Source organism: Macaca thibetana, chromosome 11, assembly GCF_024542745.1.
Source record: "Macaca thibetana thibetana isolate TM-01 chromosome 11, ASM2454274v1, whole genome shotgun sequence".
Taxonomy (NCBI): Eukaryota; Metazoa; Chordata; class Mammalia; order Primates; family Cercopithecidae; genus Macaca; species Macaca thibetana.
The window spans coordinates 47076918-47093696 of NC_065588.1; the positions used below are offsets into that span (position 1 = coordinate 47076918).

General features: G+C 41.5%; 1 protein-coding gene across 5 annotated transcripts in view; it reads left to right on the forward strand.

Annotated features, from left to right (window-relative positions):
- The window catches only part of DIP2B (disco interacting protein 2 homolog B), a 255922-nt gene that overhangs the window by 200727 nt on the left and 38416 nt on the right, over positions 1-16779 (forward strand). For all 5 annotated transcript variants that reach the window (XM_050748648.1, XM_050748650.1, XM_050748649.1 and 2 more), the window contains 9 exons: positions 285-349; positions 3309-3402; positions 3899-4018; positions 5420-5534; positions 6688-6827; positions 7424-7560; positions 12118-12198; positions 14394-14521; positions 16303-16417. In XM_050748648.1, the coding sequence (XP_050604605.1) occupies positions 285-349; positions 3309-3402; positions 3899-4018; positions 5420-5534; positions 6688-6827; positions 7424-7560; positions 12118-12198; positions 14394-14521; positions 16303-16417 (995 nt within the window). The remainder of the gene's footprint in view (positions 1-284; positions 350-3308; positions 3403-3898; positions 4019-5419; positions 5535-6687; positions 6828-7423; positions 7561-12117; positions 12199-14393; positions 14522-16302; positions 16418-16779) is intronic.

The window sequence follows — 16779 nt, forward strand, 5'->3', positions numbered from 1 at the left end:
AACTCCCTCTCTACTAAAAATACAAAATTAGCCATGCATGCTGGTGTATGCCTGTAATCCCAACTATTTGGGAGGCTAAGGCAGGAGAATTGCTCAAACCTGGGAGACAGAGGTTGCAGTGAGCTGAGATCATGTCACTGCACTCCAGCCTGGGTGACAGAGGCAAGACTCCATCTAAAAGAAAAAACAAACATCAAGTCAGTTGTTTATGAGAGGCAAGTGACATGATTTTGCTACTTAACACTAAACATGATTTCTTTGTCTTCGTATTTTTTCTATTTTAGGGGAAACAATAGTAAATGTCTTAGACTTTAAGAAGGATGCTGGGCTGTGGCACGGCATGTTTGCGGTAAGCTACTCGGATTTAAGGCCCTTAGTATAAATTGTGCTTGAGATAAGGCCAGCATGCTGTGTAACTGGAGCATCTCTCAGTGCTTGTTTGAAATTTAAGTCCCCTAAAGGTCAGTAATATTTTCCAGAGACTATATAACCTTTCCATTGGACAGAATGTTTTGAATGACTGCCATGCATAAGCTGCATGCTGCAACTGAAGAAAAGTAACAAGGTAGATGGGGATTCTTCCCATCAGAGAGGAACAGGTAGCATACTATGGGTGTTAGACAAAAAAGGTGACTTCCTTCCAGGTCTGGGCTTCAAGGCAGTTTTTATGGAAGAAGTGACAGCTGAGTTGGACTTTGAAAAATAGGTAAGCTTTGGACATACAGAAATTTTTGTAAGGGGATATAGAGGTAGAGAGAGGGGACACTTCAAGTGGCAAAACTACCTTATATAACATGCCATATAGGTGGAGAGAGAGAAAAAATACAGGGTTACCTGAATTGTAAAGGACCTCAGAGAACATCTAGTCCCACTTACTGGATACTGCAGGAGCTGGAAAAGCATGGAAAATGAATCATGAGGGAAGAGGAGGTGGATCCCTTTTCACCCAGAACCCTCGGAATCTTCGTTATGTTTACTTTCTAGCTCTTTTCTGAAAGCTTTCCCATTTTCTTCTTTTTTTTTTTTTTTTTTTTTTTGTGACAGAGTCTCGCGCTGTGTCACCCAGGCTGGAGTGCAGTGGCGCGATCTCGGCTCACTGCAAGCTCCGCCTCCCAGGTTCACGCCAATTCTCCTGCCTCAGCCTCCGAGTAGCTGGGACTACAGGCGCCCGCCACCACGCCCGGCTAGTTTTTTGTATTTTTAGTAGAGACGGGGTTTCACCATGTTAGCCAGGATGGTCTCGATCTCCTGACCTCGTGATCCACCCGCCTCGGCCTCCCAAAGTGCTGGGATTACAGGCTTGAGCCACCGCGCCCGGCCCCCATTTTCTTCTTTATCAGAAGTTAAAAATCCTTTTGAGGAGTTAAGAAGAATCTCTTCTCTGATACCAAGTGCAAGATAGGGACATGTGTGAAGAATTAGTTATAAACACCAGTCTTTTCCTGAAACCAAAAGTTTCTCACCAGAGCTAGAAACTTGGAGAGAGAAAATAGTGTCTTGCAGTGATATCTTGGTTTCTTTGGGCAAATTAGAGAGTGAGCAAAATGGCTAATCTAAATACGAAGGCTTGGTTATTCTACCAAGCTGGGTCTCTTTGGGGACAGGGTGTCAGGTATGCTTGATTGGAGTGGCAGGAGAGACCCTAAATTGCATGACCCCTCAACACCTTCAGCTTTATCTAGCAAAAAAAAAAAAATTAACAGGTGTAGGCAGGACCTCCCATAAGAAACAGGGACATTTTGATTTCTTGCTTTGTGATGCCCACCTACCCCTTTGTGGCCTGTGGCAAGTACGAACATGATAAAAGCATTAAGTGGGTTGGAGGGCAGTTTGGCAGAGTCTGTTAACATTTTAAAAGCATATGCTACAGCTGGGCACTGTGACTCAGGCCTGTAATCAGCAGCACTTTGGGAGTCTTAGGCAGGCGAATTACCTGAGGTCAGCAGTTCAAGACCAGCCTGGCCAACATGGTGAAATCCCGACTATACTAACAATACAAAAATTAACTGGATGTGGTAGTGCACGACTGTAATCCCTGCTACTCGGGAGGCTGTGCAGGAGAATTGTTTGAACCCAGGAGGTGGAGGTTGCAGTGAGCCAAGATCACACCACTATACTCCAGCCTGGGCAACAGAGCAAGACTCTGTCTCAGATAAATACATACATACATACATACATACATACATACATACATACGTACATACGTACATACACCAGTCCCAGCTACCCTGGAGGCTGAGGCAAGAGAATCACTTGAGTTCAGGAGTTGGAGGCCAACCTGGGCAACATAGTGAAAGCCCTGTCTCTCTCTCTCTCTCTCTCTCTCTCTTTTTTTTTAAAAAGCATATCCCATGTGACAGCAGTGCTACATATCCATATATGGAAATACTTGCATAAGCCCAGGGAAGGGAGTAGGAATGTGCTTCTTGAAACACTTTTTGTAGTAGCAAAAAATTGTCATTAATAGGGAAATGCCTAAATAATTGTGATGTAGCCAAACAATGGAATACTGTGCTGCAGTTCAAAAAGAATTATGTAGATCTCTTGTACTGATATGCGTAGATTTAGCTCTAAAACAATTTAAATGAAAAAAGCAAGTTACAGATATATATATAATATGATGCCTTTTATGTTTAAAAATACTTATATGTTTCTATGGGAACAAATGTCTGTGAAAATGCATTGAAGAAAGATTGGAAGGGTATCTGTCAAATTTGTAACTGATTATCTCTGACGAGGAGAGGAGGGAACCAGGTTGGAGGGTAGGTGTTAAAGGAACTTCAATCTTATATTTAATATTTAAGATTGTTTTCAAAAGGAACTTCAATCTTGGGCCGGGCGCGGTGGCTCAAGCCTGTAATCCCAGCACTTTGGGAGGCCGAGACGGGCGGATCACGAGGTCAGGAGATCGAGACCATCCTGGCGAACACGGTGAAACCCCGTCTCTACTACAAAATACAAAAAACTAGCCGGGCGAGGTGGCGGGCGCCTGTAGTCCCAGCTACTCGGGAGGCTGAGCCAGGAGAATGGCGTGAACCCGGGGGTGGAGCTTGCAGTGAGCTGAGATCTGGCCACTGCACTCCAGCCTGGGCAACAGAGCGAGACTCCGTCTCAAAAAAAAAAAAAAAAAAAAAAAAAAAAAAAAAAAGGAACTTCAATCTTATATTTAATATTTAAGATTGTTTTCAAAGAGCATGTATTTGAGTATTACTTGTATAATTAAAATTGCTAACAAAATATCAGCTCAATTTTAAAATACTAAGTATGTATTTTGTATTGATTACTTTTCTTATTTCTTTGTTTTTCAGAATGTAATGAATAAGATGCACACAATTAGCGTACCCTACTCTGTTATGAAAACCTGTCCTCTCTCTTGGGTCCAAAGAGTACATGCTCACAAAGGTAGTCACCCGCAGCATCTGAGCTTTAATTATGTGACTGTTTGAATTAAGATTTCAGGGATTTCAGAGAATTTCAAATTGCCTTTGTTAGAAACATTTCTATGCCCCTGTCCCTTAACTGTAGAGTTCAGTTACTACAGAATTAGGTACCTTACCTGTTCATCTCACTGTTGTCCTGTCTTAAGCATTGAGATGAATTTTTTCCAAATGCGAGCCTTAAATTAGATTTGAGTGTCTTGGTATTCACAATTTCCTTGGCTGGGATACTGTGACCTGCCTAGAGGGTCTCAGTGAACAGACAATTGTAGGTCCAGTCAGTTGTCTAAATGTGATAATTTCTGCCTCTGAGCTATTGGCACGATCTCTTTGAAACCTTTTTTATTTTCTCCAAGCAAATATCCTGATTCCCCAAATAAGTAAAAATGTCTTTATTATGGTATATTACATATGTACGAAATTTATTGTGTATGTTAACTTCATCCCTTTTGAATTTATAGCCAAGGTAGCTTTAGTAAAATGTCGGGACTTGCACTGGGCTATGATGGCACATCGGGACCAAAGAGACGTGAGCTTGAGTTCCCTCCGAATGTTAATTGTGACTGATGGAGCTAACCCCTGTGAGTATTTCTGCACTGTGGGTCTGGGAATATCCTGTGTTTTGATAGATTAGGGGTTTTTGCCCTGTACTAAGATGTAATTCACATACTGAAAAACTCACTCATTTAAGGTGTGTAATTCAGTGGTTTTGGTGCAACCATCATTACAATCTAAGTTTAGAACATTTTCATCACCCAAAAAGAAACCACATACCCATTATCAATCACTCCCCATTTTTCCCCCTGCCCCCAGCCCTAGATGACTGCTAATCGATTGCCTGTCTCCCTAGATTTGCCTCTTCTGAACATTTCTTGTAAATGCAGTCATACAGTATGTGGTCTTTGTGATGGGCTTCTTTTAGCATGTTTTTCAACGTTCATCCATGTTGTAGTATCTGTCAGTACTTCTGCATTCCTTGTTACTACCAAGAAATCGTCCATTATATAGTTATACCGCATTGTATTTACTCATTCATCTTTTGATGGATCTATAAGCTTTTAAACCATTCTTTTTGGCTCATTCATGTATAACCTCTTTCTGTCATGTAACTGGGTATTCCTGTGTTACCTGCTTTCCTCTACAAGCCCACAAATCCTGATCCTTCACACAGTAGAATCAGGTAGAGCACTACGCTATTTGTCATAATGGACTTTTGTCCATAGTCACATTGATCATCATAGTCTAAAACACAGACATAGGCTTGACCTTAATATCATATAGAAGGTGGAGCTAAGCCAATATTAAATTGCACTGCCTATGACAGTTCCTCAGGAAGAGTTGCTAAATTATAAACTGGCTGCATGTTACCTGCAGTGTTATCTCTGATACTGATTTGTCAGTCTCATAGGAGCACCCTTATTCCAAGGTGTAACTTTAAATAGTGTCAGTAACCTTTTATGGACTGGATGAGCATTAATTTGTCCTTGAAACATATCAAACCATCTCACAGGGACAGTAAAATATTTGTGTGGAATTAACAATATACAATATGGGTTCTCATGAGAAATAAGTATGTCAGCTTTCTATTATTGTGGTTTTTTGTTGTTGTTTTTTTTTTTTTTGAGACGGAGTCTAGCTCTGTCGCCCAGGCTGGAGTGCAGTGGCACGATCTTGGCTCACTGCAAGCTCCGCTTCCCGGGTTCACACCATTCTCCTGCCTCAGCCTCCGAGTAGCTGGAACTACAGGCGCCCGCCACCACGCCCGGCTAGTTTTTTGTATTTTTAGTAGAGACAGGGTTTCACCATGTTAGCCAGGATGGTCTCGATCTCCTGACCTCGTGATCCACCCGCCTCGGCCTCCCAAAGTGCTGGGACTACAGGCTTGAGCCACCGCGCCCGGCCAGCTTTCTATTCTTTACTATTTTCCTGCAGTAATGAAAATCACAATTTCAGCTTCAGGTTGATCTGTTCCAACTCCTTAGGGTCTGTATCATCCTGTGATGCCTTCCTGAGTCTGTTCCAAAGCCATGGACTGAAGCCTGAGGCCATCTGTCCGTGCGCCACGTCTGCTGAAGCCATGACTGTAGCAATCCGCAGGTACTGTTCAGGATGTCAGATGCTCTTGATGTATGTTACAGCTTGGATGAAATGTACAGTATTTACCAGGAGATGACAAAGGGGTGTTAACTAATTTTCTGAGTAGTTTCAAGCGTCTCATTTTTCCCACTCTTCCTCAAAGTGTATGTAGTAAACTGAAAAATTTAATGTAATTTTGTATTTGTGAATTAGCTCTTTTTCTGTGCCATTTTGCTCTTCGGAATCCATAGCACCTTAGATTAGAAATAGACTGTCCCTGTTTGTAGCTTAAGTATGGATAGTGTATCTATAGTATACTCAAGACTACTACATATGTAAGTATCAGTGAATGTGTGTGTGTGTATATAGATATACTTTTTTTTTTTAGATAGGGTCCCTCTTTGTCACCCAGGCTGGAGTGCAGTGGCATAATGATGGCTTACTGCAGCCTCGATCTCCTGGGCTCAAACAGTCCTCCTGCCTCAACTTCCTGAGTAGCTAGGACTACAGGCGTGTACCCCCAAGCCTGGCTAATTTTTAAATTTTTTTGTAGAGATAGGTTCTTGTTATGTTGCCCAGGCTGGTCTCAAATAACTGGCTTTGAGCAGTCCTCCTTCCTTGGCCTTCCAAAGTGCTGGGGTTGCAAGCATGAGCCACCGAGCCTGGCCCAGTACGCAATACTTGATGATGATGATAATAAATGACCATGTTGCTGGTTTATGTGTTTACTACACTACACTTTTTTTTAATTTAATTTTTTAGAGATGGGGTCTTCCTCTGTTATCCAGGCTGGAGCACAGTGACATGCTCATAGTTCATTGTAGCCTCAACCTCCCAGACTTAGATGGTTCTCCCACCTTAGCCTCCCAAGTAGCTGGGACTACAGGTGTGTGCCGTCATACCCAGCTAATTTTTGTATTTTTTGTAGAAATGGGGTCCCACTATGTTGCCCAAGCTGGTCTTGAACTCCTGGCCTCAAGCAATCCTCCTGCCTCAGCGGTTGCTGGGATCACAGGTGTGAGACACCACACCCAGCTCTAATTTGGCATATTTTGGGGAGAGAAAATGGAGAATTTTTTGGTATTGTAGCCAGAGGAAATTTATCTTCCTATGTATTTGTATTTTTCTCTTGATGTTATTTCATTCACCAAACTTGATGGGCTTTTCTTTTCAGGCCTGGAGTTCCAGGAGCCCCTTTGCCAGGAAGAGCCATTCTCTCAATGAATGGATTGAGCTATGGGGTAATACGGGTCAATACTGAAGACAAAAATTCAGCACTGACAGTCCAGGATGTGGGGCATGTAATGCCTGGTGGTGAGTTGTGAGGAGCACCATTTGGTTTTTCATAAAGATTTGTCATCAGAGATAATAGAGCCTGATAAAATACAGAATCTCAAACCAGGACTCCTTAATTCAGTACTTAACTCATTTAATTTCTCAGAGCCTCTCTAATAGTTAAGTCATCATAATTATGCCGACCTTCCTGCAGTATTGTATGACTTACCAATTGTGAATGCTTCAGGTCCACTTCTTTACCTGGAAGGCCAAATACTAGAGATATTAAAGTTATCTGGTTTTCACTGTGATTGCCAAGCCATTGGGACTGACAGAAAATTAGAGCATACTGCTTCCATGAGTGTTTTGAGTTTGACCTGCTAAGGGTAACACCTCATTCATCTAACCTGTTTATTTGGGCTTTGCATTCATCTTTAATATGTCGCTGTCTATACAAGCTTTACATTTCAAATATACTTATGTAGTTTCAGGTTTATGTTTAGCATTCCTGTTTGGTATTTTTACTTAATGCCACTCAGTAAAAGCAAGACTTTCTTGGGTTCACAGATGGAGTTGTTATTTTACAAAGGTTTTCTAGAATCTTTGTCCCTTAACCTGTATTTTCTGTACGTTAGGGATGATGTGCATTGTGAAACCAGATGGACCTCCCCAGCTCTGCAAAACAGATGAAATTGGAGAAATCTGTGTTAGCTCTAGAACTGGAGGCATGATGTACTTTGGGCTTGCCGGTGTGACAAAAAATACATTTGAGGTACATGATATTAACATTTCACAGGGAAAATGTTTGGTGAGGTCAGAATGTTACGAGGGCAGATCCCCTGGTTGATGGGACATAGCATAACATGTGGTTGAGAGTGTGTACTCTAGAGCTAGACTTGTCTAAGTTCAAATTCTGACTCTGCCAGTCACTAGGTGACCTTGGGTGAGTTGGTTAACCTCTCTGTGCCCCAATTTCCTTATCTTTAAAATGTGGGTAATAATTGTATCTATGTCATAGGATTGTTGTGAGCACTAATTGAGTTAATGTTTTATAAAGTGCTTAGAAAGAGCATCTGGCATATAGTAAGTGCTGTTGTGTATCTGTTAGATTTTTAAAAAGGGTAAGATAAGCTGGGCATGGTAGCTCATGCCTGTAATCCCAACACCGTTGGAGGTTGAAGTGGAAGGATTGCTGAGGCCAGGAGTTTGAGACCAGCCTAGGCAATGTAGCAAGATCCCATCTCTACCAAAAAATTTAAAAAATTAGCCAGGCATGGTGGTGCCTGGCTGTGGTCCCAGCTACTCAAAAGGCTGATGCAGGAGGATCCCTTGAGCCCAGGAATTCAAGGCTGCAGTGAGCTATGATCATGCCACTGCATTCCAGCTTAGGGCACAGAGCAAGACCCTGTCTCAAAAACACACGCATGCACACACACACACACAAAGAAAAACAACAAAATTAAAAAAAAAAAAAAGCGGTAAGAGGCCTCACAAAAATCCACTCTGGTGAATTTACCATGGTTTGAGCTTTGTAAATTCAAATTTAATTTCGAGAGTAAACTCCAATTTTGCTCAGTTACTAATTAAAAATGAAGACTGTCCTTTCACAGGAGTCAGGTTGCTCATATTATTCAGTCTTTCAGTCAGACAAATATTTTTTGAGCACCTTTTATGTGTCTGGTAATGTTCCAGATGCTTGGAGTTCATCAGAAAACAAAACAAAGCTCCTTGTGGAGCTCATGTTCTTGTGGGGCCAGCACATTCTAGCTAAACTAGCACATGGTTTTCCAGCAGGCACTTCTGCATGTGAAGCCAGGTTGTAATGGAAACTGCCTAGTGAACCTGGAAGTCAGAACAGGGGCGGTTAATTGTCTACATTTAATAATTGGAATTAACCTGTCTCAGGATACATTTTAGGGACCAGAGAAATTCACCATGCCAGGCGTGGGCATTCATAAGCTCTTCAAGCATGTGTTTACTGCCAGTCTCTTGCTTTACTTTCCTAGGTGATTGATTTACCTCCCTTGAACATATATATACATTTAACTAATTTAAATCTCACCCTATTTATCTCTGTCACCCAGGCTGGAATACAGTGGCTCAATCATAGCTCACTGCAGCCTTCAACTCCTGGCCTCAGATGATCCTCTCATCTTGACCTCCCAAAGTGCAAGGATTACAGGCATGAGCCATTGTGTCTGTAATTTTTCTTCATTGACTTTTCCTTACTAAAAACAAGAGCCTCAAGCAGTGTTTGAAGATACTGATAATATTTTATTTCATTGCCTTTCCTATGAGGCAGTTCCCTAGCCAGAATTCTCAAGACTTAATACCAAACTGCTAGGCCTATAGTGATGAAGAAAATTTGAAGTCTGCAGTGTAAATTTCGTGATAGTGAAGTAGAATAAAAATCCTACCAGAAAGGACAAAGCTAGTATCTGGGTTTTCCAAATTAAAGTTCCCAGTATTTTTCTTCCTGGTTTCTTGCATTTAAATCCTGAGAGAGTTTACCAATGTAGTTAACATTTCACTGGAGAAAAGATCTTGGTTTTGAATTTGTTTTGTGGTTTTGGGGTTTTTTTTTTAGGTGCAGCCTCACTCTGTCACCCAGGCGGAGTGCAATGGCGCGATCTCGGCTCACTGCCACCTCTGCCTCCCGGGTTCAAGCAATTCTTCTGCCTCAGCCTCCTGAGTAGCTGGGATTACAGGTGCCTGCCACACCCCTGGCTAGTTTTTTTGTATCTTAAGTAGAGATGGGGTTTCATCATCTTGGCCAGGTTGGTCTTGAACTCCTGACTTCAGGTGATCCACCCTCCTCTGCCTCCCAAAGTGCTGGGATTACAGGTGTGAACCACCACACTGGGCCAAGATCTAGTATCGACTAGTCAGAAAATAAAAATATTTTATAAATAATGCTACCAGGGAGAAAAACTTTTGTGACATGTATGGTAACAGAGAGTTGATTTTCCATCACTCCCATGTGCTAGCTATTTGAGGCAAGTGAAACTCACTTCTTCATCTGTAAAATGGAAATACTAATGCTGTTTCTATAGGATTAATTTGAGGATTAACTGTAAAGCAAGTAAACCATGTCTGGTACTGATAAGCATTTCATGATGTTATAATTATTATTTTGTATAAAAAATAAATCTTAAAAATTATCCAGATGAGGCTGGGAGCAGTTGCTCATACCTGTGATCCTAGCACTTCGAGAGTCTGAGGTGGGTGGATCACCTGAGGTGAAGAGTTCAAGACTGGCTGGGTGTGGTAGCTCATGCCTATAATCCCAGCACTTTGGGAGGCTGGGGCAGGCGGGTCACGAGGTCAGGAGATCGAGACCATCCTGGCTAACATGGTGAAACCCCATCTCTACTAAAAATTCAAAAAATTAGCTGGGTGTGGTGGTGGGTGCCTGTAGTCCCGCCTACTCGGGAGGCTGAGGCAGGAGAATGGCTTGAACCCAGGAGGCGGAACTTGCAGTGAGCCAAGACTGTGCCACCGCACTCCAGTCTGGGCGACAGAGCAAGACTCCATCTCAAAAAAAAAAAAAGAGTTCAAGATCAGCCTGGCCAACATGGTGAAACCTCGTCTACTAAAAATACAAAACTTAGCCGCGTGTTGATGGTGGACGCCTGTAATCCCAGCTACTCAGGAGGCTGAGGCAGGAGAATCGCTGGAACCCAGGAGGCAGAGTTTGCAGTGAGTCGAGACTGTGCCTCTGCACTACAGCCTGGGTAACAGAGCAAAAAACTCTGTCTTGAAAAAAAAATTATCTGGGTGCTGTGGTTCACACCTGTAGTCCCAACTATTCTGGAGTGTGAGATGAGATCACATGGGCCCAGGAGGTCAAGGCTGTACTGCAGCATTATCGCACCTGTGACTAGCCACTGCATTCCAGCCTGGGCAACATAGTAAGAACTCATCTCTTAAAAAAAAAAGAAAAGAAAGGGTAGGGGGCAGCTATCAGGTAGAAAAAATAGGTAAGAGACATGAATAGGCTACTCACAAAAGAAATACAAATGCCCAGAAAACAAAGGAGAAGAAATTCAGACATACTACTTATGAAATGCAATTAAAGCAATAATGGGATTAATGTCTACTGTCTTGAATTTAAATACTTTTTTTTAAGTCTGAGTATGGTGGCTCACTCCTGTAATCCCAACACTTTGGGAAGCCAAGGCAGGAGGATTGCTTGAGGCTAGGAGTTCAATACCAGTCTGGACAACATAGCGAGACTCATCTCTACAAACACATTAAAAATTAGCCAGGCGTGGTAACGCACACCTGTATTCCCAGCTACTTGGGAGGCTGAGGTGGGAGGATTGTTTGAGCCTAGGAGTTTGAGGCTGCGGTGAGTTATGATTGCACCATTGCACTCCAGCCTGGGCAACAAAGTGAGACTAATCTCATTTAAAAAAAAAAAGATTTTTTTTTTTAATGAATTAACAATGGGATATATTTTTTGGTACTTGATTGGCAAAGTTTGGAAAAATGGATCGCACACGGTATTAGGCAGGACATGGGAAAAACCAGACATTCTAATATGGTATTAATGAGTGTATATGGATCCAATGGTTTTAGAGGCCAGCAAATTAAAATTGAAAAGACGGATGTCTTTTGTACAGATGCATAAATGAATACAGCACTATTCATTAAAGCACCTTTATAATAGTGAAACATTAGAATGGCCTATCCAGCTGTAATAAAAGACTGGTTACATTCTAATAGCTACCATTTCCTGAATACTGACTCTGGGTCAGATACCATACTTGTTTCTGCAAATCTGTTTGCATTCCTTAATCTTTACTCCAAGCCTGTGAGAGGCACAGAGTACTCCATTAAATGGCTGCAAAACAGAGGTTCAGAAAAATCCAGGCACTTGCCCAAAGTCTATGTTACTAGTAAGTGGCAGAGCCAGAAATTGAATTGACACCAATGACTATGCTGTCCTGTCCCCCATGAAATGGCATATTACAGAGCTATTTTACAAAGTGGGCTAAGTCAACTCTTACTAACTTGGAAGGGTATCTGAGATATACTTTGTAGAAAAACAAGTTGCAAGAAGTATAATATCTGTTTGAAAAAAAAACTCAGTACATTTATTTATATATACATATATTTATATATTTATGTATACATGTTTATATCTTCTTAAAAGTCCAGAGAGATAATAAATTGTAATTATTTGTTATCTCTTTAAAAGGGATGGAATTACTGGATTCACTATTATATTACTTTTTCACTGAGCATGTATTTTAATAACACTTTTTACAAATCACATATACTTTCTAAGAAAAAGCAAAGTTTTTCACTTTATTTTGTCTGTTAGGTAATTCCAGTGAATTCTGCAGGCTCTCCTGTTGGGGATGTGCCATTCATCCGATCAGGATTGCTGGGGTTTGTAGGGCCGGTAAGTGATGCTCTCATGTTGATTTTGTTACATTTGATCCAAATATTTGGACTTTAATTCACAGAACAGAACAAATTCTGATTAGTCCAAGAGTGTTACAGAATCACTTCACTTATATTTAGAGCAGTTCTTGTAAGGATGTCGTAAAATGAATTAGTGTTTATCATTTCCACTACCCAGATTCATTTGACTCCTTCAAACTAAGACATTTTTTATTTTCTTTTTTTCCCCACTGAGGTCAGAAGATATAATGAGACATTTTTTTATTTTCAGAACTCTTTTCACTTATTCTCACTATCTCTCTCTGATTTGATTAACATGTTGCAATAAGTTAGAGCGTGCTGAAAAAAGTTATCTTCAGTAGCAAAGACAAACTATAATACATAGTGTACAGAGCATCTTCATGTAAACGATTGGCACTATGTGATGTGTAATAGTAAATCCTTTGAGTGAAAACAGTTTGGGCTGGGCGTGGTGGCTCACGCCTGTAATCCCAGCAGTTTGGGAGGCCGAGGTGGGCGGATCACCTGAGGTCAGGAGTTTGAGACCAGGCTGGCCAACATGGCAAAACCCTGTCTCTACTAAAAATACAAAAATAAGCTGGGTGTGGTGGGGTGTGACTGTAATTCCAGCTACTTGGGAGGCTGAGGTAAGAAAATCGCTTGAACCCTGGGACGTGGAGATCACACCACTGTGCTCCAACCTGGGCAACAGAGCAAGACTTCATTTCAAACAACAAAAACAAACTTGATGAGCCTGAGGATGGCAGAGCTCTAGGTCATGGAGGGGCTTTGCATGACATCATGGGAAGTAGGATTTTATTTTGTAAGTAATAGTCATTATTCCTAACTAAGCCCATATCCCTCCATTCATCTCTAATTACCTCCTACCCTCTCTTCTTTTCCACTTAACATCTTTAGTCATATAAGAGATCTAATTTTATTTTATTTCTTCCTTGCCATTTATGGAGGGGCAGGGTGGGTGAGGACATAGATCTAGGAGAATCACTCTTGACTTTTTCACTTAGCACCAGGAAATTCTCAGAGACCCACCTCCTTTTAGCTTACAGCTCCATGATTGAGGTCCAAGATGGAGCTCCAAGCCTCTCATCTGCATTCCAAGAAACAGGGAAAGGTGCAGTCCTCTTCTTTAAAGGAAGATTCCCTGAAGCTGCTGTGCAACACTTTCTCTTATTGGTCTGAACTAGTCCTACAGCCACACCTAGCTGCAAGGGAGACTGGAATGTAGTCTTTATTTTGGTCAACCATGCCCAGGTGAAAATTATCCTACTGTGAACAAAATGGAGAAATGGACATGAAGGAATGGCAGCGACTGTCTCATTCTCTTACCAACACCATAGCTTTTCAGCCTCTGTTGGAAATGGCTGCTTTTTTCCTGACATACAGGTTGAACCAGTAGCTTGTTGAGGAGATGGGTTATGTCTTACACGGCCCAGTCACTGTGTAGGGTACATTGTGCTCAGTAAATCAGTGAGTGACATTCACATGGAGATAACTACTAGGTAGGCGAATATATGTAAATGGACTAAGAAATTTAGGAATTCTGTAATGAATGATAAAAGTTAATTTGCTGCAAATGAGTCTGGGAAGATTATACAGTGATGCTTTTGGGGATTTGATAGTAGTTCCCTGCTGCTCTGTTTTCTTATTGGAAAAGAAAGGCACCTACTGCGTTCCTTAGACTTTTCTTTATTAGCCTAGTTCTAATCTTGCCAGATGGAAACAGCATTACCCTTACCAACCTGAAGCGGTCATTCTCCTATTTAAACTGTTTTAATCTCCTCCAAATTCCAATAGTAAATGAATACATTTTTCTTCCTCTGTATCCTCTGAATAGAAACATAAGCAAACTAACACATAAATCATGGCTGGGAAAATCAACTATGCTTGGGTGGAATCCTAGTTGTTTTCTTATAAAGTTCCTCCCTAAAATAAATATGAGTAAATTCCCTTCTTAGGTATCCTGTGAGAACTCATTGGCTCTAAGATGCCACTCTTTTCCCAGCTTATTTCAGAGATACCAGGGTGTGAAACGGTTTCTCTAGAATCCACAAAATATGGCAGTTGTCTTTTTAATATTTTTTAAATGAGATTTATCTAAAGGCGGGAAGTTAAAAGATGTCTGTTTCATTGTTTAAATCATGGAAATCAAGGCAAATCATCATTACCTTTCAGGGTAGTTTGGTGTTCGTGGTTGGGAAAATGGATGGCTTACTGATGGTTAGTGGTCGGAGACATAACGCTGATGACATTGTTGCTACTGGATTGGCTGTAGAGGCAATAAAGACTGTTTATAGAGGAAGGTGAGTAGTACAAAATTCAGATGTTAGCACCTTTTAATGGAATCTAAATAGATCTTCACATAGTGATTTCAGTTGTATTTTGTCGGTTCTCTTTCCAAGTGATCAGATTGTTTTTTTTAAGTATTGCATAAGCCTGGCTTTTTTTTTTTTTTTCTTCTTCTTCTTCTTCCTAGCCTGGCTTTTAATATATATTTCACAACATCTGGTTCTTCAGCTGTAACTAAGAGGATTAAGATGCAACTATATCCTCTACTTCAGATTTAAAGTATTACCATTTGTTGAATCCTGAGGACTGAGGAGAATTCTAAAACATTAACTTCCTACATTTCTTCAATGCAAAAGTAGTGCCATTCAGACTAATTGAGATAGATGCTACTCTTTAGGCATTTACATCTAAGAATTGTTTCTCTTGTTTCTGATTAAATTATATGATTTTAATGTGGGGATTGAGATAGTACATAATTTCAGATTCCATGGACAAAGTCAATTAGATATCTTTTTTCTTTGCTTATTAATGTAAGAAAAGATATTTGCTACATATTTGAGTGGTTGATGTCCTATTCAGCAGTTTGCAATCATGGATGTATCTCTTTAAGGCAAACTTGGTGTCCCTTTAAGAAGAAAAATTAATGAAACAGTTTCTGAAATGTATAGTTTTTTTGTAGTGGTGTGGCTTCCTATGAGATGTAAAGTCCATGGGGCACTATACCTGCCTTTGGTCACAGTCATATCCCAGCAATCGGTAGTGCCGGACACCTGGTAGGTGTTGGGTGAATGTGTGTGGAAGGAACGAAGGAGGGTGTCAGGCAGGCATGCCGGCAGACTCTGCTCTCTGGTGCCTTCCCATTCTTTCATGCATTCATTCAACAAATATTCACTGGGTGCCAACACTGTGCCACTGTCCTGGAGGCTCCGGCTGCAGCAGTGAACAAAACAGGCCAAGTCTCTGTCCTTGTGAAGCTCACATGCTTGTTGTGGGAAACAGACAGGAACCACATAAACAGGGCAATAGATAACGTGTGAGACAGTGACAAGTGCTGTGGAGAAAAACACATGGGGGTGGGGGTGGCCTGCCAGTTTCTATGAGGTGGCCTGAGAGTGCCTCACTAGTAAGGGGACATTTGAGCGGAGACCTCCCTCAGAACCAACTTCATCCTCTCTCCCATGGCCTCTCAGGTCCACTGTGATCTGCCCTGGCCTGGGTCTGACCTCTCTCCCTCCCGGTCTCTGCTTCACCACTTTGCTCCAGGCACACTGGCCTTCTTGCTGTTCCTCAAACCTGCCAAGCTCGTCCCTACCTCAGAACCTTTTCGCTTTCCGTTCCTTCTGCCCGGAAACCTCTTCCTCCAGATCTTCGCGTGGCTCGCGTCCTCACCTCATTCAGGTCTCTGCTCCAATGTCCGCTCCTCAGGGAGGCGCCCCCCAGCCACCCTGCCCTCAGTAATACGCCACCCTACACACCACTCCACCCCTTGTATATTGCAACATGGCATTATTCTGTATTTATGTGTTTGTTCTGTCTCTAACACATAAGTGCCACAAAGACAAGAACGTTGTCTTATTTACCACTATGTCCCAACATTCATGACAGTTGTGCTTAATACATATTATTTAAATGAATGAATGCTCATTTTGAGAGTAATGATTATGACATTTTCTTTTCTAAGCTACTCATTTCGGGTAGCATGGTGGGGTTGTCTCCTCTCTGTAATTCCAGTTAAACAAAGCAAATAGGACTGGTTGTGAAGGGAGTCCTGATGTGTTTGATCTGTCTCTCTTAGAATTGCTGTGTTTTCTGTGTCTGTATTTTATGATGAGCGCATTGTGGTGGTTGCGGAACAAAGACCTGACGCTTCCGAGGAAGATAGTTTCCAGTGGATGAGCCGCGTGCTGCAGGTGAGCACACCTTGGGGTCTGTGTCAGGTCAGCAGTGGCAGCAACCACTGCCTAAGCATTTCATTTTCTTCAATCAGCCAGTAATGCCACCTTATTTTTTCTTGCCAATCATTGCTCGCATATTCTGGGTACTATTAGCAAAATCAGATAATTAATACCATTTCTCCTTGTGGACTACATAGTATTTTTCTGCTCAGGTTGCCAAAAACAATGGAATTGACTTGCCTCAGCAAATTCTTTCATGCCTGAGTGTTTACTACTTGTGAAAGTTTTAACTGTCATATGTGGAACACATCTCTGGCAGTAATCAATCCACTTGTCAACAGTCAGCCACAGTTTTACTGTGTGTCATAAGTGGTGCC